This window comes from Cyprinodon tularosa, unplaced genomic scaffold (genome assembly GCF_016077235.1).
Source record: "Cyprinodon tularosa strain WSP-4 unplaced genomic scaffold, ASM1607723v1 ctg189, whole genome shotgun sequence".
In the NCBI taxonomy this organism is placed as follows: Eukaryota; Metazoa; Chordata; class Actinopteri; order Cyprinodontiformes; family Cyprinodontidae; genus Cyprinodon; species Cyprinodon tularosa.
The window spans coordinates 3,470,962-3,495,846 of NW_024038669.1; the positions used below are offsets into that span (position 1 = coordinate 3,470,962).

General features: G+C 36.8%; 1 protein-coding gene across 3 annotated transcripts in view; it reads left to right on the forward strand.

Annotated features, from left to right (window-relative positions):
* The window catches only part of col18a1a (collagen type XVIII alpha 1 chain a), a 120,913-nt gene that overhangs the window by 59,106 nt on the left and 36,922 nt on the right, over positions 1 to 24,885 (forward strand). For all 3 annotated transcript variants that reach the window (XM_038282928.1, XM_038282925.1, XM_038282926.1), the window contains 3 exons: positions 17,169 to 17,710; positions 19,877 to 19,957; positions 23,058 to 23,129. In XM_038282928.1, the coding sequence (XP_038138856.1) occupies positions 17,169 to 17,710; positions 19,877 to 19,957; positions 23,058 to 23,129 (695 nt within the window). The remainder of the gene's footprint in view (positions 1 to 17,168; positions 17,711 to 19,876; positions 19,958 to 23,057; positions 23,130 to 24,885) is intronic.

Sequence of the window (24,885 nt, forward strand, 5' to 3'; positions counted from 1 at the left end):
GCTAGGAAAACTTTCGATGGCTGTTGCTCTATTTAAAATGCAGAAGTAAAAAGAACACCTCAAATGGAAAATGAGGTTTCTACAACATTTATTTAAAGAGTGACTGACTGTTTTTTTCTGTTTGGGAGCTATAATTGCACCCTTGTCTGTCACTGAAAGAGATAATAGCTATGTTTTCATGGACATACTAAGTAATCGGAATAAACACCCCATGTCAACATGATATATTTCCGCTTTGAGTGGCTAGACGCTATGTCAGAATATAACTGAAATGTTACATGGCACAGTTTTAGTGCAAACTGCTATATTAATCTGATTGCGTGTGTCTGTATAAACTGCACACTGAAATATTTCTTTTGTTTTTGAATGTGAATAGATTCAATCTGAGCATTACAATTTGAACATTAAGCATAGCTGCTGAGTTTGATTTGAGTAGATGGTATGAATAATAGAGCCCAGTATCGAAGATCCCAAAGAGAGTTTGGAGCAATCATATTATAATCCATGCCATGCAACCACTATCTTCAGAGTTTATATATTGAAGTCAGGTAAGAGTGTATGTGCTTGAATCATTTTTACCTGACTACATACAGAGTGAATTCCAGAAATCGCTTTTTTGTTAAATAGACATTAACTGAGATATGTACATTGCAAAGTCTCCATTTTTGTTGTACAACGTTGTGAATCAGCGTTTAGTTGCAAGCAACGCTGTTACTATTGATCAGTTGACTTGTTTTCTAGAGATATCATCCCTTATATTTTGAATTATTAAAGTTTAGCCAATGATCTGAAAGGATCTATGCTTCTTACTGTTTGACATTTTTTCCCACACCTTTCCAGTTTTGCTTCTCCTTTGATAAATGGGTTTATGTTTCTTGCCTGAATAAAGATTTAGCTCATCTAACATGGCTAGATCAGTTAGAAATTTTATTTGATTTATACTTCGAAACTAGGTTGTCTAATTAAAAAAATGTCTGCGTCATACCTGCGACAAGCTCACTGCGACACCTTTCTGCGGGAATATAACCAGCCCTTTATTGTGACTAGTTGTTGTAGTGGTTTTTGTTTTGTACTTTTCAGTTGCAGTTTTGTTGATGATTTTGCTTTAATCACCTAAGCAGTATTGTTTAGTAAGACCAGGGAAAATCTATTGACTATTAACTATTTTAATAAAATTTTCTGTAGCTGAATCGTCTTCCCTCATCATCTTGACTTGAACTGCGATACACACTCGTCTCTTTGAAATCGGCAACCTGCACAACACTCTCCAAAGGGGATTTCGATTCGAAATGCTACTTATTGCTCCTTTATAATTGTAAGATTACATGAGCTGCTTGGCTGATGTCTATGTCCTCCAGTGGTTTTGATAAATTATCTTCTCTGAATTGCAATGTTAATAATTACTATTGCAGAATTTGTTGTTTTAAACCTTAGTTCTTAATTTTACCTCAGATCACCAAACTAAACATTTTTTTTTTTTTACATTCAAAGGATAAAATATTAAGGAGCAACTTTGTTTAGGTTAACTGCTGTAATTTTAAATGAGTTGAAGATGGTTGGCAAGACTTGAATGAAAACAATAAAAAAATTCCAGATATAAATCTTAGTTATATCACTTAATATTAACAGGACAAGTATACAGATATTCCCTTGTGACTAAACAAAGTATGGAAAAATTGACTCAATTATTTAATCTATTAGTGATTCATGTGAGAAGGTTCAAGTTTTTATAGTTTTGTATGAATCAGTTTAATGTGGGAAAGTTGGTTGCTGCTCTGCCTTTAGTTTGCCTGTCTGCCCTCACCCATGCCCAGAGAGTCAGTTCATATCACCGGGAGCTGAAGTCTGTCTTTTTACAGCAGCTTTATCTTTTCCACACTGTGCTTCACTGATAGACATGAGTGGACATCATGTTTCTTGCTCCATTGCCAAGAGAAATTTCAGATCCAACACATCTTTGAATAGTGCTTTAGAGTTAGAGAAGAATTTGGTAGGCGTAAGATTGACATTCTGGCTGTTGATACACTAGCAGCCATCAGTCAGGATAAAGTGCTGTGTACTTTAGAGGATAAAGTTGTAGGGAATCCAGAAACTGTTTACACTACTTTTGAAATATTCTGGTAAAACCGCTTTTGCAGCTGATTAGATTGTTGTGACGGAAATTGATAACGAATTATGTGGGGTTCTTTAAGCAGCGTTGAATGGTCATTATATAAAAAAAATTGATGCAGAAAGCTCTCATGGTAGAAAAGACTAGCCTCGTGAGACCATCCTGATCTCGTGAGCTTTCAAGGTTTTACTCGCAGATCAGTCTGGCTACTTTCCGTTGAAGAAAATTTGAAGCCGTTCACCAAACAAACGTCCAATCAGCGATGGCTTTGAGGCGGGTTGAGGTGTGACGCAACGAGAAGCGCGACAGTTCAGTCTAAAGAACATGGCGGCTTCAGCCAATGAAACTAGCTTTACCGTGGCTATCGAGCAAGTTTTATAGGAATTACAGAGTATATCTTCACTGAAAGAAGAGCAAAACAGATGTTTTTGCTCTTCTCCCAACTGGTTTCGGCAAGAGTTTGATCTATCAATTGGCTCCTCTTTGTCGTCGCTCTGTTAGTACGTTATATGCTTCGTTGGTCAGATTGGTTTATTTGGCCCGTCTATCACCAGCATAGACCAATCAGCTAACCAGTATTTTCGCCCCTTCCCAAAATTACTTCAACGGAAGGTTTCCAGATGGATATGCGGAGCAAATCCATCTGGCGGAGTCAGGTTAAGAAAAAAACCACGTTCTCTTTCAATTTTAAGGGTTTATTAAGCAGATTAGGCTCATTGAGTCTTAAATAGATTTTAAAATAATCTAAACCTTGAAGGTAAATAAAAGAACAGATTATATAGCCTGTCAATAAATTAGATTAAGCTTGTAAGACATTCTTAAGCTGGAATAACTCCCTGAGGAGGTTACCTACCTGATGTCATTTGTCTCTCATATCACTGTAGTCAAATGTTGTTTCTTTCATCCTTTCAACTATACATTAATGTTTGCATCAAACGTTTATCAAAAATATAATTCTTCATAGTTTTCCAAAGGCGGACTGAGCGCCAGACCATTGATGTAAACGTTTATGCATTATACCTGAAGAAACAGTGAAAATTCAGTAAAAAGAGAAAACACAGTTGACGTCACACTTCCTAAATTGCCATGTGCGGCTTTGTAAAGGATCATGATGAATAGCTGGTGTGTTTGTGGCAGCGAAACAGCAATAAATGCAGGGCTAGAGACATAGAGGATTAAGTTAAGCCCATCTGTACATGTCTTAGGAATCTCTTCAAAATAAAAGTTTTTCAAAAGCACTTTGCTTTACTAAATAAAAGCTTGATTTGCTCTATAAGAGATGTTACTGTAGTACTCATGGATATCGCCAATAGGCTCGCCCTAAATATACAACAATAGTTTGCTTACGTTGATTTAAGGCCAAGAATAGGCAGTTATAACAAAGCATTTAACCAAACTGCACCACTTGCAACATCTGAGCCATCTGATGTCAGATACAGAAGAACTTGTTCTTGCTAGGCTACTTTGAAGCCCCCCATTTTGAATGAGGCTTATACCTGCAGTGCAGTGCAAGTAAAATGTTTACCTTTAACTCACCCAAGGAGCTTTGTCAGATGTTTTATTACATTATGTGATACTTTGAAGCATCTTACTTCTGTTCTTTCAGAAAAACATGATATTAAGATGTTTTATTTGGCTTTGATGTGGACAACAACTGAAGATTATGTGTAAAAAAAACCTCTGCTAATATTTATTTCAAACCCAAAAGAAAACATTATTCTCATGATGATTAATCTCATGACTTCTTCATGATGTTTACCCACTGAGAAGCCTGCTGACCTTCCTTCTTCATCCTGATTATAACTTGCCTCAGTCATGTTTCAATACCTGCTACTCTCCTGGCTGGATCACCTCAAACATTAAGTTCTGGTGCATGTTAAATGAGTATAGACTTATCTGTGTAAAGTCCATCAGATTTGATCTATTCACTGTTGGGGGTCATGATTGTTAGGGCTTAACAGCTCCTTTAATTACCTTTTTCCATGGTTACCGACTAGCCTCTCAAAAGATGAGCAGTCATTCATATCAGGGTCTAAAGGTCAACTGCAATTTATCCCAGGGAATTTGAGACTATATCCTGTGGAGAAGACCATCAGGCTTAGCCATAATTGATATATTCAGGTCTGCCCGTAGCCTTGTTGGTTCTGCTGTCTTTGTTTTGTCTCTTTTTTTTACTGAGCTGACTAATTAGTTGCATAATGATTTTCAGAGGTGGTCTGATGCTTGATGCTAGTTCATTTATTGGCAGTGACTTATTCTGACTCTGGTGTAGCTTCCAGTTATAGCTGCGTGGTCATCCAGTAATTTTTCTGCTACACATCGATTCCCCCTCAGTTCCAAAGGTAGAAAATAAGGCAGAGTTGTTGAAATTCTAGGATACTTTGAATTGGCTTTTAGCCCTTTGTTCAAAGGGTTCATTAAAGGACTGCTGGGGAAATCTAAATTGTTGCCATGTGCAGGAGTTATTGTTTTCTTGTTTTTACTGGACTTTTGTAAACTTTAGATTAGTCTTGTAAGCTGCAAAGTGATATTTTATTCAATTCAATTCAATTCAGTTTATTTATATAGCGCCAAATTCACAACACAGGTCATCTCAAGGCACTTTACAGTTCAACCAGATCATACAGTCAAATTGATACAAAGTTTTCTATCTAAGGAAAACCAGTTGATTGCATTGACTCATTGACTCAAATACAATCCCCCACACTAAGCATGCTTGTAGCGACAGTGGAGAGGAAAAACTCCCTTTTAACAGGAAGAAACCTCCAGCAGAACCAGGCTCAGTGTGAGCGGCCATCTGCCGAGGCCGACTGGGGTTCAAGGAGACAGAAGCAGAGATACAAGCAGCTGTAAAAGGCGGCCCCGTCCAGGAAACACGCAGCCAGGCAGACGAGCTCCAAGGCAGCTCCCATGCCAGAGGACGAAGAGAGCACATCCACTCAGTCACGGTCAGAGAAACAGGACCACACTGGAAAACAGGCCGATCTCCAACATCTATAAACAAGGGTGTTGATAGAAGCAGCACAGCTGATGTTTCTTTCCAGGATGACGTCACAGCCAAACAGGAACAGACGAGGCAAAGCTACTCTGAGGAAAAGCAGAGAGAGCAGAAGGTTAGAGATTGAACTAACAGATTCTGCAGAATAGGAGAACAGAGAGAGAATGAAGCAGAATGATGAAATGGGGGTCCCTATGTCCTCCAAAAGTCTAAGCCTATAGCAGCATAACTATAGAGATAGCTCAGGATAACCTGAGCCACCCTAACTATAAGCTTCATCAAAAAGGAAAGTTTTAAGCCTAGCCTTAAAAGTAGACAGGGTGTCTGCCTCATGGACTAAAACTGGTAGTTGGTTCCACAGGAGAGGAGCCTGATAACTAAAAGATCTGCCTCCCATTCTACTTTTAGAAATTCTAGGAACCATTAGTAAACCTGCAGATTGAGAGCGAAGTGCTCTGTTAGGAACATAAGGAACAATCAGATCTCTGATATAAGATGGAGCTTGGCCATTTAAGGCTTTATATGTGAGAAGGAGGATTTTAAATTCTATTCTTGATTTAACAGGAAGCCAATGAAGAGAAGCCAGGATAGGCGAGATATGATCTCTCTTTTTAATTTTCATTAGAACTCTGGCTGCAGCATTTTGGATCAGCTGAAGGCTTTTAACTACAGTTTGTGGACTTCCTGATAGTAAAGAATTACAATAGTCCAGCCTTGAAGTAACAAATGCATGGACTAGTTTCTCAGCATCACCCCTGGACAGGATATTTCTAATTTTTGTAATGTTCCTCAGATGAAAGAAGGAAATTCTAGAAACCTCTTTGATGTGGGATTTAAATGACAGGTCCTGATCAAAAATAACACCAAGATTTTTTACTTTATTATCTGAAATCAGTTTAATCCCATCCAAATGAAGTGACTGGCTAATCAGTTTCTTTTTCAGAGACTCTGGTCCAAAGACTATAACTTCTGTTTTGTCTGCATTCAGGAGCAGAAAGTTAAGACTCATCCAGGTTTTTATGTCTTCAAGACATGCCTGTAATCTATGTAATGGGTTAGCTTCATCTGGATTTATAGACAGATATAGCTGGGTATCATCAGCGTAACAGTGGAAATTAATCCCATGCTGTCTAATAATTCTACCAATTGGGAGCATGTATAAAGTAAAGAGAATTGGTCCTAGCACTGATCCCTGTAGTACTCCACAGGTAACCTTTGAGCGTGTTGAAGATCTATCATTAACATGAACAAACTGAATTCGATCAGATAGATAAGATTTAAACCAGTCTAGTGCTGTTCCTTTAATTCCAACAAAATATTCAAGTCTTTCTAAAAGAATATTATGGTCAACTGTATCAAATGCAGCACTAAGATCCAACAGGACGAGCACAGATACAAATCCATTATCTGAGGCCATGAGAATATCATTAGTGACTTTCACCAGAGCTGTTTCAGTGCTATGATGAGCTCTAAAGCCAGTCTTCAAAAAGTTCATTATGGTGGAAGTGATCGCAAACTTGTTTGGCAACTACTTTCTCAAGAATTTTGGATAAGAAAGGAAGATTGGATATAGGTCTATAATTGACCAAGTCATCTGGGTCAAGAGACGGTTTCTTAAGCAGAGGTTTAATTACAGCAACCTTAAAAGCTTTAGGTACATATCCCTGTAACAGAGATAGATTAATCACATCTAAAATGGAGGAGGAGATCAAAGGGAATACCTCCTTAAATAACCTGGTTGGAACTGGATCTAACATACAAGTTGAAGGCTTAGATGAAGACAATAATTTTGCTAATTCAGAGAGTTCAACTGGATCAAAGCAGTCTAAACCCGGTTCAGATTCCATGACTACCTCAGGTACAATCGCGGATAGAGGAGTGCTTATGATCTTATTTTTAATAAGATCAATCTTATTTATAAAGAATCCCATAAAATCATTGCTGCTAAGAGCAGGTGGAATGGACGGTTCAACAGAGCTATGGCTCTGGGTGAGTTTGGCAACTGTATTAAAAAGAAATCTAGGATTATTCTTATTCTCCTCTATTAATGAGGAGAAGTATGCTGCTCTTGCTTTACAAAGAGTCCTCTTATACAGCAGTAAACCATTTTTCCAGACTAGGAAGGACTCTCGCAGGCCTGTGGAGCGATATTTTCTCTCCAGTTTCCTAGCATTTTGCTTCAAAGTACGCAGCTCTGCATTAAACCAAGGAGCAAGCTTTCTATTTTTAAGGGTTTTCATTTTCAAAGGAGCTGCGTTGTCTAAGGCAATACGCAGAGAACTAGCAACCCCATCAACAAAATCATCAACCTGTGAAGGGGAATAAGCTAAGCTTTTGCACTCTGCAGCACTGCTCAGTGACACAGAGGAGAGAGAAAGTGAAGCAGATTCTTTAAAATTTATAACTGCACTATCTGATAAAGATCTACTAAAATTGAACCTTCTTTTGGGGGAGGAGAACTCTGTTAAAGTAATCCTGAAGGTTATTGGAAAGTGGTCAGAGAGGACAGGGTTGTGAGGAAATACTGTTATTTCTTCACATTCTATGCCGTATGTCAGCACAAGATCCAAAGTATGAAGATGAGAATGCGTGGGACTATTCACATTTTGAACAAAGCCAATAGTGTCTAAGATAGCAATAAAGGCGGCTCTTAAGCTATCGCCTTCAATGTCAGCATGGATGTTAAAATCTCCCACTATGATGACCCTGTCAGTATTTAATACCAAATCAGAAAGGAACTCTGAAAACTCATCTAAAAATTCAGAGTAAGGACCTGGTGGACGATATAAAGTTACAAAAAGAAGAGGTTTTCTTGCCTTGAAATTTGGATCAGGGAAATTAAGGGTTAAATGTTCAAAAGAGTTGTAGGTATTAATTGTTTTGGGAGTAATCAGTAAGTCAGACTGGAAGATTGTTGCTACTCCTCCTCCTCGCCCAGAACTTCTGGGGATGTGAAAATTTAAATAGCTTGAAGGAGTTGCCTCATTTATGCTCACATAATCCTCTTGCTGCAGCCAGGTTTCTGTAAGGCAAAACAAGTCAATGTGATTATCACAAATCAAGTCATTAACTAGTAGACTTTTAGAGGAAAGCAATCTTATGTTAAACAGACCGCATTTAATTGTTTTAACTTTTTCCCCAATTGGAGTTATTTTGATTTTAATTAGATTGTCATGATTTACTCCTTTGGGAATCTTTGCTAATTTATTAGATTTTGGTCGTGGGCAAGACACTGTCTGGATGGAGTAAAGAGTGGGTAACAGTAGAGAAGCTGCAGAGATGTGTGTTAAACTAAAACTCTGCTTCCTGGTCTGCACCCTGGGATTGAAGCCTAAGGCAGAGAAACAAGCGTAATTTGTTTGATTTAAATCAAATTACTAGACCCCTGTTGAAGGGGAGTTTTAAAGAGGCTGTTTCTTATGATACTGCCACTTGTGGCATAAACTCAGAACTGCAGAATGCTTCTGCTAGTTCTCATAGCTCGCTCTAAAAGGTCTAAAAGGTTTTTTCACCTAATCTATTGTGGCCATTGGTGTCTTCTGGCCACTTTGGACTATCCTCAAATCCATTTAAAATATTACACTTCAATTGTTTGTTTGGTCGGACCCATTTAACATGCTTGATGACACATCCACAGAAGTTAATGAAGGAAAATAGGCTACAGCCTTGCTAAAGGTGTCGATCTGCTCATCAGACGATCATAAAAGGTCAAATAAAAAGACAATTTTAAAGATTTCTTTCAAAAGAAACTTTCATGATGTCTCTTTAAATAGACTGAGATGATATGTTTTGTCTTTGTTTTATAGAATGCGGAAATTTAAATGAAAATCTAATTGTGTTTTTGTACTATTAATGAACTAAGGATTTTTTTTTCTTCCAAACATCTTGAATTTGAACTTTGTGTTTGGACATACTTTAAAACAAAGGATTAAATAATTCTTAAAAACAGATACGGTATCAAAGATGACAAACTGTTCTTTGAAAAAATATTTTTTTAGTAGGTCTAGCATATTTATTCTGAAAATATGCGATACAGCCATGTAGGTTCAGTACAGATGTGCCCCAAACAAATACAGTCTTGTTTTATACCTGAACAGATGCAGAACGTTTAAGTGCAGAACAAAGTGCAAGATGCAAAGTTCTGTAGATCCACTTTGAAACAGAACATAGAAGAGTTCACACTATTTCCTAACTCTTCTATCTGGGCCCATTAGAGTCATTCAGCTACAGCAGTCAGCCTGAAAATCCATTAACAGCAGTAAATTATCCAACGTTGCATTACGCGTTAACTAAATTACTCACCTGAAACAACATCACACTAAATGAAAACATGAGTGTTTGGGAGGGAAAATCTGCTTCAAGTTAAAATTCAACAGCCTGGAGCATTTAATCCGCCCCAAAAGCTGCAAAGCTCATTCACCTCATCCAGGGAGGCAGGGTTGGTGGCTCCGTTCTGTCTCACAACTACCTGTTTAGCAATTCTGCCGTAGACTACCTCTGCATCCTGCTAGAGGAGATTAAACGCTTTACTTTATCAACATGAGCAGCATTATGTTTTCAGTCTGCAGGTGCCACAACTAGAAGAGAAAAATGTTTCTTTCATAACAAAGTTTTGAATGCTGAAAGAAGAGATCTGAGAGCTGTGAGGCAGTTTATAACCTGTTCCCGCTCCCATCTAAAGACGAGGATCTTTAGTTCTGGCAAGGCACTATCGCAAGGCTTGATGCAATAAAGCACTGTGCCAAATACCACTGTATGTGCATTAAAATTGGTCATTTTCTTGTAATTACAGTTGTACTACTTGTCAGGTAGTATTCTGCCTTGTTTCTAGAAGATTGGGCAAATTTACTTCTAGGTAAAAGGCAGAAGTTTGTGTGAAATGGCATCAAATGCTTATTGTGCATCCATCCGTGAGATGTTTTATCAATCCACACCCTTAAATATACATCTATAGCATAAACTATGATGCTTATTTTTTTCTAGTTACTGTGATTAGAGGAATCCCTTTCTGTGTGGCGTAAACTCAAAGCTATGATAGACTTATAGTAGGTTTCTACAGCCTCTTGCTCTGTAGGTCATCTTTGCAGTCTGTTATGACCTATGGATGAGGCAGAGACATGTCCCAAGAGCTTTTTAATCATTTTTTGATTTATGATATTTATTTTTTCCCCAAGTCATTTTCTTCTTTTACTGATACTGACAACAGTTTTTTTTTTTCATATATTGTGGATTAAGATCTGTACTCTATATAAGCTACTGGAACTAGAATTTCCCTCAAGGAGTAATCCTAAGGGATAAATAACGTTGAGTCTAAGTCTAAGAAGTTAAACGCTATCTGTTCTAGAAAATAAAAACGTCAACAATTTATGAGGTACATCTTATTAGTCTTGTGCTTGAGCTCAGAACTTTGCCATAAAATTTTATTGGGTGGTTTCAACAAGGTGTTGGAGACATTCCACTTTGGTCTTTACCAAAGTGATGACGTTTCCTGCAGATCTGTTTTATTTATATACACACAGAAACTATTGTTCCACATCTTAAAGCTTCTACTTGATTGAGATTTTGTGATTTGTGACCAGGTGTGCTCAAGACCAGTCCTCAAGAGCTACTATCCTGCAAACTTTTTGATGGACCCCATTTTTAACACATCTGAATCAAATTAGTGGCTCATTACCATGCCTCTTCTGGGCTAAAGGATAGGATTGAGCCTTTTGATTCAGGTGTGTTAGAGAAGAGATGCATCTAAAAGTTACTGGGTGGTAGCTCTTGAGGACTGGACTTGAGCACCCCTGTTCTAAACAGAGAATGATCAGCAATAATACACAAACTAAACAAGACTCAGTTGTTGCTTAGGGATCTGATGTTTGCCAAAAGAAATGCCTGCTGATGTATTGTTTCCAATTTACTGTCTTCTTGGTGAAACCTAGACTCTCAGTCGTCAGACTTAGCAGCTTCTTTGAAATAAATCTCATCTGCTCGTTCTAATGTCAAGTGGTTCTAGATTATATCTTATTAATTTAACTAAAATCTGGTTTCCAAACTGAGGTTGCATTTCCTAAAGATGTGCAAATTGTCTCACAATGTATAGAAAGCTTCATCAACGGGGTATCAGAGGCTACAGCACCCAGTCCTGGAAGGCCGAGAAAAGACAAAGAGCTGCTTTCCTGGTTGGTAGGCGGCCAGCTTGACAAGACAAACTGTCACCATAAACCCAGCAGCTCCTTTCATCAGCAGCTCTTTTATTTTTGGTGCTCAGATGACCTTGAAACAGTCATTGTTAAAAAAAAAAAGGCCATTATGGAGACCTGAATTCAGATCGCACTTAAAATGCTAATGATGAAAGCTTTGTGTCGCTAGTATTTTTGATCTCTGAGATGTGCCGGTCAGCACTTTTGCAGCATGCTCATTGAAACAGATTCAGCGACAAATTCTTGGAGACGGCGAAACGGGTTGAACTTTCTGACCTCCATCAGATTTCACCTTTAAAATTACAATACAAATCAAATTACAGCCTTAGACCGGCATCTGGCAAATTACATAAATTACAGTTTTGTAGTTCATATAAACACTTTGTGTTTTTACCAACCTGTACGTGAAAGGAGAGCACATCTGTTCTATGTGAGTGATACTTTCCATAATGACAGGTTTAGAAAGTTTCCTACAAGATATGCAAGCACATATGATCTTCTGACAGAAGCATTAAAGTTAATTACAGATTTGAAAGGTAGAAAAAGGAGTCTAAAGCTGAATTCCTGTGACAATCAGACAGTACTCTAAATTTCTTAAGACTTTGCGGCAAAGTTAGTAAATATGCAAAATTCTTGATGTCCTTTGCTGTTTCACTCGCTAAATTTCTGAGCCAAAAGGAGCAAAAATGTAAAATTCAGCATTTTAGAGCAAAACTAAAATCTGTTTTGCTTTTTTTCCAACCCTCCTTCAGTTTTGAATGAACTCATAGGAAGCTATGTAGGTTTAAACATGTGGACACAAGCCTACCTCATTGGGACCCTGGAAGTCTTCTATTCTGGGTTTATCTGAGTAAACATCTGCTCTGCTGAGTGCAAATGACTGTTTATTGTTAACTGCCATTCATGCAGCAGCCAAAGCGTACCTGAGAGCTCCTCAATCTGGGCCTCATTCAAACTATTCAAGTGGATTGTTTTACAAGGTGTTTGTCAGGATGCTTTACTGATAATTTGAGGTAAACCACTGTATCAAGAAGAGAAGTCACCCGCCAGTTTTTTATTTTTGTTTTTAATTATAAAGGTCTTAAAATGTACAGTTCCTTTTATTTTACCCAAATATAAGACATCAGACGAAAAATCTGTGTAATGTATAAATGGGAAGAATTGTGTAATTCCTTAATATTCTTTTGAAACCAATATGTTAAAAGCCAATATCTTAGTATCATATATAACATAATGTTTCTTATATTATTCTGTTGACTTAAAACTAAATTTTTAACCAATTGGGTCATAAGATCCGATGATTTGAGTCAGTTGAAGGCTGATTTGTACAAAATACGACTGTGCTAACGAAGCCAAACATTACATTTTATGACTGAAAGTTTTCAATAGTTATTGGTGACTACAGAAATTAATATCAAAGAAATACAGAAAATATATATATTTAAATGTGCAGGAATGTAACCACATGTTCACTATTGGTGGTGTGTCCAGAGGGCTGGAATAGTCTATTAGTTCAGATCACTGTACTGTTTGTCACAAGTCGTCAAGGACTCTGCATAATCTAAACTCGAACAGCTCACCTAACTTAAATTTTATACCACAACACCATTTGTCAGTCTGACTGTTGCTTCTGTTGAAAGTTTCAAAACTCGGAAAAATATATTTTTATTTGAGTTGATATATCATAGTAAAAAAGTGGTTTATTTTTAAATTAAGCTAACTAATTTAGCTACTTTATTTCGTCACGTTACATACCTATATTGAATTAGGTGACAGAAATAAGCTGTAAATATGGTTTACTATAAAAACAACAGTAATGCATCAAAAAAAAATTTTTATTGTTTACTCAAGGCAGTTGTGGTGACAGACTGATCCTTCACATTGTTATTGTGCCCTGTTAAAAAGAAATGTGAAAAAGCTTTAGAACATTATGATTTTAATATAGCAGCATTATCTTTCACAGAACTTTTTTTTTATGTACACTAAACTTGTTAATGAGCATATCACCCCTTTGACTGACATCTGGGCTCCCTCACCCAAGGTTCTCACTGCAAAGACATTCTGAAAATAAGTAAAAAATGTCTTAAAATAGGTGTATTTAATCTTAATTTGAGTAGGAAAATAAAATGATCTGCCAATGGAAATAGCTTTTTTACTCTTTAAATAAAATAATTAAATATTATGCACTTGGAATAAGAGACTGCAGTTGTTTTTTTCTTATTTTAAATGCAAATGTTCTTGTTCTATTGTCAAAGTGTCTCAATAATCTGCTCAATTCAAGCAAAAATGCACTTATTTAAAAACAAAAAGAAATTTGCACTGGAAAAATTATCTAGAAATAAGTAAACATTTCTTAAATTAAGTGTATTTACCCTTAGTGTGAGTAGGTAAATGAGGTAGTTTGCCAATGGAATTAGTATTTTTACTCTTAAAATAAGATATTTAGATAAAATGCACTTGACATAAGACAATGTAATTGTGTTTCCTTATTTTAAGTGTGAATAGTCTTGTTCCATTGGCAAAATGTTTCTTTTACCTCCTCAATTAAAGAATAAATGCATTTATTTTAAGAAAAAATGACTTATGTAGAATTCGTTTTTTCCAGTGTACTTAGATCTACATATTTTGCAGTGACACCTTTCAGGACAAACACTGGTTACGCTGTCAGTAAGCATTTTCAAACCCATTTACCGCGTTACCTGCACATATATGGAAAAAAAAAAAAAGCAATGTAAACCATTCAGCCTGCACCCTGAACACATGGTGCCACCCGACAGAGAGCAACATTCCAAAAGATGTGTCCTTGATCCATCACAACTAAATGAAATGGCTGGATAACATCTTCAATATACAGGTTGTCCAGAGTCCCGCAAATCTCTAACTTATTTAGATGTGCTGATGAGGGGACATATCTAAATGTTTCGGGACACTGGCCCACCACGGACTGATTTTCCATCCCTGCCCTTCATGTTAGTTTCCTTAAACTTGACAAAATAAAAGAGAACATATGGATAAATTAAATTCACTTGGTGTCAATCTTAACGAGTCCGAAAATTAGTGCAAGAAATTATGTTCTTGCAAAACTGTCTCATGTCTATTGTTTTTAAAAAGTTTTAAACCTACTTGAACTTAAATGATTAAGGCTAACAGAACACGTGGAGCAGAATAATAAAATAGGTAGAAAAATCACCAGAACTTTCTGTTAAAGAACTGTAGCAATTTTTCTGTGTGATATTATCCTGCTGCAATAAAAAAATAGGTTTTATTTTAACCTTTTAAAGCCAATTTATTTATTTGATGCGATTGGCTATGATCATTTTTGAGACCTCTGCATCATCAGTGAGATTTATTCATCCTGGAAAACCCTGACTTAAACAAAAAGACACATGTAGTGAACAGAAAACGTATAAAAGAACATACAGAAATGCCTAATGCATCAAAATTGATGCAAATAAATTATCTTATTTAATATATACAAAATATTTTTTTTTTTATGTCTAAAGATTTTTCTGTGAATTGTTTCATGGTCCAGGCTTTAATGGGTTAAGGTTTCTTACCCTTTTTTTAAATTTGGGATTCAATAAATGCAGAAGTCACTGTATTTAGATGGTAGCAGTACAATCTTCTCACTCAGAAACCAAAAACATGGAACAGAGAACATCTGCGTTATGGGAAGGGTTTTATTGCTGTCCTGTTCCAGCCTGACTGGCCTCTCTGTCAGGCCAAACTCCAATGAAAGCGTCTTTATTCCTCTGACAGATCGCAGCTGATGTTTATGGTTTCATAGCAGAAAGGACAATCTGGGGTTCAGCTGAGCTTTATATTTCTTAGAGATCGGAACAAAGTCAATGCCTGAGCTGTTGATCTCCCGCTATGACAGTCGGTGGAGGCTTTGAACCTAGCGACGTAGGCACTTATTTTTCACCAGGCAGTAAATCAAAACACTTCTTCAAAGCTCCCAGAATATGTCATATACCATCCAAAGGCAGTCATTTCTGTAATCTTCTTTTCAAGCCTTTAAGTCCTTATTTTTGAAGAAAGAGCTGTCTACTTTAGGGATGAAAGCTTTCATAAAAAGTATATGTCAAGCACATTTACAAGCACATTTACATGCAGTTACATTTCTAAAACCCATTCAGCTAATAAACACTTAATCATAGAGAAAAAAGAAAATGCAGAGAGTGTGTTTTTATTTCATGTGAAAAAGCATGAATTGCAACAAACATTTGAATATTATTATATGCTACAAGTTTAAGTAATTGACCAACATAATGCTAAGTATAATTTTGAACTGGAAAAACAACAACAATTTATATTAGCTTGAACTTGCTTTCCTCTCAGCGAAGCATGGTGGTGGCACCATCATACCACAAATTATATTTTTCAGCAGATGTCATATGATATATATATATTTATTTATTGTCTTTTTAACCCTGAAGCACATTCTGATAAAGGGGAATTTATAAATAAAATGTTTTTCTCATTCCTAAATGATAAATAGGGCTTTTCTAGGCTAACCTGACTCCGCAAGATGGATTTGCTCCGCATATCCATCTGGAAACCTTCCGTTGAAGTAATTTTGGGAAGGGGCGAAAATACTGGTTAGCTGATTGGCCTATGTTGGTGATAGACAGGCCAAATAAACCAATCAGATCAACGAAGCATGTGACGTACTAACAGAGCTACGACGAAAACACAACCACAAGCCAGGCTACTCTTGCCGAAACCAGTCGGGAGAAGAGCAAAAACATCTTTTCCTCTGAGAAAAGCCTCCAGAGCAGTGTTTTGCTCTTCTTTCAGTGAAGAAATACTCTGTAATTCTGACAAAACTTGCTTGATAGCCAAGCTAACACTAGTTTCATCGGCTGAAGCCGTCATGTTCTTTAGACTGAACTGTCACGCTTCTCGTTGCGTCACACCTCAACCCGCCTCAAAGCCAACGCTGATTGGACGTTCGTTTGGTGAACGGCTCGAAATTTTCTTCTATGGAGAGCCTCCAGACTGATTAGCGAGTGAAATCTTGAAAGCTTGCGAGATCAGGATGGTCTCACAAGGCTATTTCTAGGCATGCTAATGACTCAAAGGAGTTTTACATTAAGGGTCTTATTCGTCCAATCATACATTTCTTAAACCTATATCCATTAAATAGATGACTGCTCTTTCCTCTGAGATACAGCCGCTTTAATCGCTGATTTAACAGCTATCCTTTAGTCAGAACTCCACTTTAATGTTTTTAAGTAAAGGTGGAAAAAGTATTTTTGCGGCCTTATGTTCCAAAAATGCCAAACTTTCCAACAAAGGCTGTGGGCGGTAACAGGCGGTTTTTGGCTTTGTACGCACTTCTGACTTGACTTATTTATTGTAAAAGCAAAGACAAAATAATTACCTAAAACTGTGTTGAAACTTAGTGAAAATGAAAAATAATGTTAATTTAATGTTTAAAGCTCTAATAAAGTGGTCAAAAAATTATTTTACAAAACAATCCACATTCTGGTGTGTTCTTAGTTACTCAAATTAATGAGATGGTCTAACAATTAACAAAGTAATCTAAACACTTCCAAATATAAAAAATGAATTACAAATTTTGGTTCTAAATTGACTTAAATATATTCTAGCTACCAGAAGAAGAAAACTGAATTGGTAGAAGTTACAAATTACAAATTTTTTGCATAAATGTACAAGTATTTTGGAGAAATAATCCTCTGGGTGTTTCTGTTTTTTATTTTGGATCCAGTTTGCTTCATCCTCATCCCTCAATCCCAAAGCCTTACAGTTTGTGGTCTAACACCAAGCTCTGTTATGCAGCCCGCCTCTATAATCACTAACCAGTGACTTTTAATACTTAAACTGACATTCTGCTTCTCTTCTCCAGAAGACAAAGGAGTCTCGCTGCTGAAGCTAATCGGAGATCCTCCTCCAGACAGTATTCCAGAGGTGGACGGACCGGACAACAGCCCCGCTTACCTCTTCGGTCCAGATTCCACCACGGGTCAACTTGCCCGTGCACACTTCCCCAACCCATTCTACAGAAACTTTGCCCTCATCTTCAGCGTGAAACCAACCTCTGATGATGCCGGCACCATCTTCGCCATCACAGATGCCTCGCAGCAGATCATGCATGTGGGGGTCAAACTGTCAAAAGTCCAGGGTGGCGAGCAGAACGTCATTTTTTACTACAGCCAGCCGGGTGCAGAGCGGTCCTACGAAGCGGCCAGTTTCCCGGTGCCCTCCATGAAGGACACCTGGAACCGTTTTGCTATCGCTGTAAACGACAACCTAGTGGCCTTCTACCCTAACTGCGATGGAGGGCTTCGGAGCGTAAGATTGGAGAGATCCCCTGATGAGATGAACCTAGGAAGTGGTTCCGGTGTGTTTGTAGGTCAAGCTGGGGGAGAATTTCCCGATAAATTTCAGGTATGTATATCCGGTTATGTTTGAGAAATTGGAGAAAAAAAGAGCAAAAAAAAAAACATCTAAATGTAATCAGTCTTCTTCCGTTGCCTTCAGTCCACAAACATTCAGTGTGATGAGACAGACCTTTGGCCAAGACCCGCTCTGTGTTTGGATTTTCTGTTGCCATAATAAAAATGTGAATCTGATGATTCTCATGTGATCGAATAGCTTGAAACAGTTTGACACCAAGCATGCAAATGTATCCCATTCCACTATAAGGAACTGGAAGACCTCCCTGATTTAATCTCATTACCATCAGTCAGCTGACTGTTATTCTTAACAATTAACTACAACAGTTGACCTCAGCAGTTTGGGCTGCACTTGGTCTGGGAAATCTGTGACTGTTCAGTAATTAGGATCTCTACATCACTCCTAAAAGAAAAGATGTTCATTTTTTTTAAAGAAATGTTATAGATATGTTTAAATTATGTTCTGTCAAGGGACACAAACCTTTTCCGTGACCAAATGTAATAATTTCGGAGGACTTCTGCATTATTTTTAACCATTGATTGGAATTCAAAAGCCTAACCGCCATTTTTCTGCATTTCTTTAGTGGATGGATGGATGGATGGATGGATGGATGGATGGATGGATGGATGGATGGATGGATGGATGGATGGATGGATGGATGGATGGATGGATGGATGGATGGATGGATGCATTTTTATATAATTTCTTTGTTTTCACAGTTATGTGAGAGCCATATTTTTTAATCATCACAGTTCTCTATTAAAATCTTAGCTCTAATTGATTCATTTTAATGATTTTTTTGACATATATCTATAATATTTGATAAGGAAATAGTTTTAAACAAAGCTTTTAAATATTTGTGTAAACCATACCATGCATACCATGCTAGGGTTATTTATAACGCACTCTAATACCAACTCCGGATACTTTTTTTAGCTCTATATTGACATGAATTAACACTAGACCTAATTGTTTGAAACATGGTGTTTGAGACCCTTTAAGGTTGATGCTTTGCGTTATTTAAATCCTGTTTCTATTGAGGTACCTTGCAGCAGACAAAATATCAATCCTTTTAAATCAAACACAACTATTTCCAGATTAAAAAAAAAAACAAAAAAACAAGCCAAGCAAAGCATAGATCATTTCCTATTGGGCTGTTGAATTTCAAACAAACAGCGAATGGTGTCAGATTTGAATGATAAAATGCACAACATCCCAGTACCATAGCTGAACATTAAAGGATGATGGAGGCTTTAATCAGTAAAGGATCCTACATAGATAGCAATACAATATTTGTTTGTTTTCTTATGAAGTGGCCAAACTCTGTTACTAACTGGTTTTAAGTTATTATTTATAGGCCACAAAGGGACTTAAAATGATTGAGATTAAAGAAGTCTGGGAAGGTTTGAAGTTCTAAAACATTCAAGGAAGCTTAGACTTTATTTACTGTAGGCCTTCACAACTCCAGCAGTCCTGGTAGTAAAACTTAGTTTTTGTTTAGGGCTGAATTTTTTTCAACAAAATGATCTGTTAAAGATGCTTTAGATATTGGTTCCCTCCCAATAAATAAATAAAAAACCAGAAAATGAGTTATTTTGAATTTTTTTTTAAAAACAGTCTTATGATTTATTATGAAAATCTGACGGATCATCTGGCCCCTTAACAGAAAAGGTCTGCCCAAATTCAGCCATAACAGGCTCTACACAGAGAGGGTTGAAATAGGAGATTAATTTCTGCTGAATTTGGATAAACTCTTTTTTAATGCTTCACACTGGTAATGAATTCTTTTTACCAAAGACTCGTCTTTAAACACAGTCGGGGACAAAGCTCCCCCACAGACTCTGCTAATGGCTCATTGATAGCAAAGCAGATATGATGGATGCTGTGAGTGTGAGGGGGTCTCACAGCATCAGATTAACAGATTGTATGTTTGAGGTACAAATAGAAGCGCTTTCCACAGATACAGGCTAAAATCAAAGACTTCAACGGATCCACTGATTTAGCAAAGACAGGGAATTTCCCAGGAATGTCTGGAAACCACAGCAACAAGCTAAGAAACAAACATCCCTGTTTATAAGGTCCGGAGTAACACCTCTTGTGTGTGAATGATTATATGTCCCATTGCACATCAAACACTGGAGGTGTGTTGTGTTTCAGGGTGCGATCAGTGAGCTGAGGGTGGTGGGAGACCCCCGTGCTGCGGAGCGGCTCTGCGAGGAGGACGATGACTCGGATATGGTGAGTTCAATCTAATCACATTTTTGGAGATAACTAACTGTATGCATTTCATTTTCTGCGGCTCCTCTGATGGAGCAGCACATGTTTCGTTTCACAAGGTTAAGGAAGGTATTTCTTGTTGAATAACATCTTCCTGACTCTAAACTCAACATAATCAAGTTAAAATGTCCATCTGCTGAAGCTTAGGCTGAGCAAATAACCCCTACTGTAAATATGATGCAGGACAATGTATTACTGATTGTTCAACATTTACTCGTCAGTTAATTAATCAGTTAATTTATTCATGTGTGGATTATTTACTAATTGTGCAAATGTCCCAAAAAATAATTGAAAATGAGATCCTTATTTTTGGGGTAGGGGGTATGGGGCCTGACTTAATCCATATTCGATAACATTATTATTATTATTATTCTGGTAATATATATATATATATTTTTTTTTTGGCTACATTGTAAGTTAGGTCTTTTTTTATTCAACCGACAATGTCTGATGGTTGATGCCTGACCCAGAGAACCAGGAAATCTCCTTTACTGAATCCATCTTACTGTTTGAAGTAGGCTAGAAGATAGAATAAAGCAGTGGTTACCAAAGTGAGGGGTTCACCTCCTAGAGGGGGATTAGGGTAATTGCAGGAAGAGGAATTGTAGAAGTAAACTGAATATGTCCAATTTTAAGAGACAATTAAAAAATATATTGATGGAAATGAGGAATTCTGTTAAATAATAAAATAATTTTTTAGAATAAAAAAAGATATACTTTCAAAGGGGAGATTGTGTGATTTTAAAGGCGACTCTAGTTTATTTTACTGCAATGTTTTTTTTCTACAGCTGACCTTTTTGTGTTAAAATTTCAAAACCATTGATTGGAGGATTTTCCAATTTATAAAGATGTTGTGGAAACAAATTAGCTAACATCTATCCTTAAAAACGATATTTCAATAGCTTTGGTTCTCCAGAGAACCACAGCAGAACCATTTTCCATAATTGAAGAAACCATGAAACAGTGGTAAACTTTCCCATGTGTGGCCTACTAAACATCACTCTAAGAGAGCATTTTAACTAATCCAGGCATTCACAGAAGAACCCAGAACATCAGATAATGCTCTGTTGGCTTTAAGTACCCCATTTTAGTCACAATAATAGAAAATAGAGACTGGGAAAAAGTGGGCTCAATGGGGACAATACTAAGACCAGGACCACTGATGACCAAAAAGAGCATCAAAGGATGTCTGACATTTAGCAAAAATAAGTGAAAAATGTTCTCTGGACTTATGAAACAAACCCAGACCTTTTTTGTTAAGCATGTTCCTTCATATCAGGTCTAAAAAAAACAAACTTTTTCAAATAAAAATATTATTATACCTTATTTGAGGCACGGTGGTGGTATTATGATGCTCTGGGGCTGCTTTGCTTCTTCAGGACATTGGTGAATGGTGGTTTTTTTCAGGTTTCACCTGAATGATGTTGCGTTGTGGTTTTGATAAATTCTCTTTATAAATAAATTAACATTTGAAAAGTGTTAATTAACTCAGTTTAATTGATCCACTACATTTGTTCCATGTTCATAAGCTATCAGTGAGACGAGCAAATCAGAGCATATTTTTAGGGATTAATTCCTTTTACACATGGATGTACAATATAATTAAGCCACCATGAAAATTTGAGGCTGTGTATTTGTAAGAATTAGCAGAAGATTAGAAACTTAAAGTATTTCCCCCGCTGTTAGAGAGGGGAGCTCTCCTGACCCTGACCACCCACACTCAAACACAGGTGCTTCACCACAGCCCACCAACAGCCTGAGCATGTATTTAATGAAACAATCACAGCTGTTCTGCTTCTTAAAACCACATTAAACTCCTCCTGACTTCATCTCCTGCTCTCATCATATGTTAAGATGTTTTGTAAACAATAATCAGGAAGATATGAAGTGTTACAGATAAACTTTTAACCTTAACAATCATTATTATTATTTGTTTATGAATACTAACAGGAAAAAAAATGATAGATTTATAGCTGGTTGGTCCTGAAACTTTTATTAAGGTACATCTTTCTTAACCAGGGGCATTTATACAACAAGGGACAAACACCAGAAAGTTATTTTTCAGAACAGCATGTGACCCATAACTTACTTTTTCACTCAACGACCCAATTCTGATCAATTCACTTAAAAACCATAAGTATCTGTAATTATAGTAACATTCTGATGAAAGTCATTGCCTTTGTAATGGATTTGTACTCTTAAAAATAGGTGAATTACAATAAGTTAATTTTTTTTATGAGCTTTAGAGCAATTCAATAATTTAGTGAACAAACTAATCTAAAAGAATAAGTACTAAATTCTTAAAATAAGTGTAATTGGCCTTAATTAGGAGCTAAAATGCAGTTTGCCAATGGAATGAATGCACTTTCCTTCATAAAAAGATAATTACATTCAAATAAGATAATAGATTGTTTTTTTCTTATTTCTAACATACATCATCTTATTCTATTGGCAAACATGGGCAAATACCATTATTTCATGAATAATTTACTTAATTATGTCTGCTTTTGCATTTTTTCATGACTGGTTAGTATTTTGTTTTCCACCAGTATTCTTTGGTGTTTTTCTTCATATCGTGGAGGTTGAAGATTTCCTTCCTATTTCCCTGATCTTACCGATGCGATCCAAGTCCCTTCAAGTTAGAAGAGACATCTTGTTCAACTAAAGGATTATTTTAGACCAAAAAATAATGGAATAGGAACATAGATGATAAATACAGCAATATGCACTGCAAAAACTATCTAGAAATAAGCAAAATGTCTTAAATTAAGGGTATTAACCCCTAATTTGGGTAGGTAAATAAGATGATTTTCCAATGGAATAAAAGTAAGATAATTAGATAATATGCACTTGAAATAAGACAATGCAGTGTTTTTTCCTATTTCACCTCAAAAGCACGTATCTTGAGAAAAAATGACTTATTTACATTGCAGTTTTATGCAGCGTGGCAATTAAAACATCTCTGAATATGTTTATCAGCCTTGTGCTCAAGATGCAGTTATTTTACTGCAAAGAAAATGTTTTGTAAAGCATGAATTAAACATGTGATTGGCTTCCGCAGGCTTCAGGAGAAGGAAGTGGCTACGAAGAAACCAGACATGCAAATTCTCACAGAGAGAAAGAGCAAAACATGGTATGAAAAGTTTTTATTTTTTTTTTGGTGGTTTTATTATCCAGAAACATTCACCCTGCTTGCTTTAAAACTTCATCAGATGTTAGGAGGTGATTGCATGAAAGCACATTGATGCTTAAGGCAGGCTGGGCTGTATATGTTATACATAAGTCATGGACAGCAGTATGAGCTCTGTTATTGGTGCCAATGAAGCCTTGGGTTATTCTGTATAAGTGAAAGAACACTTATCCCAGAAGGAAGATCAAAACCAGCTGAGTTGGTTCCAGAAAATTGAGCTGAGTCTATATTCCACATTTGGAAACTTTTTTCCTTACCTACAAACTAAAATAAGTTTTTTACACAGATAAGATCCTCTCCCAGGATCACTTGCTCTCTGTTTTTAGCAGCTGGTCATTAAGCTTCCCTGACTTTCACAGCCTTTATCTGCATGTTTGTCTCTTTTTATCTAGATTGCTTCCCTCTCTCTGCTTTGTGTCCCTTGCACTCTCATGCTGCAGACACCCACTCACACTCATGCACCCAACCTTTTCCAGAGATGTTCCTGAAGACTAGCACAGCTTCCAAAAGTACAAGTGAGCATAATGCATTTGCCCCTATAGATTGTAGGAAAACCAGATGTAAATTTGGACGTGATCCGATCCAAGTTGAAGGCTCCCCTCACCCCCAGGTTTTGGTATTTCCTCTGGTTTCTCCATTAATATGCATTAAGGAACCAATGGCCGGGGAAATAAAGCCGCAGAGGAAAGTTTTAGGTTAAGGTCAGGTAGTTCATTTGGGACGGCTCCTCTGGTTTCCTCGCTCTTCCGCAGCTTTTATGAGGATTCTCTTTCTGTCACCCTTGCAGACGTCTGTTATCAACTTGTCGAATGATATGTAATGTTAGAGGGAACAGCTGGTGTTTAATGTCCACCTGCCAAAGTTTTTCTATCTGATGAGGATCTGTTCACGCATCTCATCTCATCCTCTGCTCAGTCGTCCAACCTGTGCAATTAAGACAAGTCCAGACAGAGAGCAGTCAGAGGCGGAGAGCAGAGGTGAGACTTTCCATTTCGTCTGCCCGGAATTCATAGTGATGGATGGCGGAGCGAGTTTTTAACGGTTCACTGCTGGTGTAGAGAGCCCCCTTAAGCATGATCCCAAACTGTGCATGCTTTGGGACCATCATTAGAATCACCATGGTTTATGAATTGTTGCAACATCATGTGAACACTGCTTTACAAATGGGAGTAGCTGCCAAAGTTAAGAAGCTATTTTTACATGAATAGTTAATAACAAGAAAGACATGAAAGTAAAAGTTCGGTCATATTCAGAATACAAACTTCTAAAAGTGCTTTAAATTATTACATACTCTTTGATAAATGATAATTATTTTTAATTAAGAATAATTTAAATGTGCTTTACTGGAGACATCCATGTTTTGATCAAGTCCCAGTGCTGTACCTGGTGTTTGACCCAATGCGCTTTTATCCAAGTCATCTTGAAAACATAAGGCAAGGCAAGGCAAGGCAAATTTATTTGTATAGCACAATTCAGTATAAAGACAATGTAAAGTGCTTTACATTATTAAAATACAGGAAGAAAAATAAAATAAAATAAAAAATTCAGAAACAAAAAATATTAAAAACAGTTGGACTAAAGAAAATATGTTTTAGTTGAACTGTTTATCTAGAACAGTCGAAGGCAATCCTAAACAAATGTGTTTTTAGTCTTGATTTAAAGGAACTCAGGCTTTCCGCACTTTTACAGTTTTCTGAAA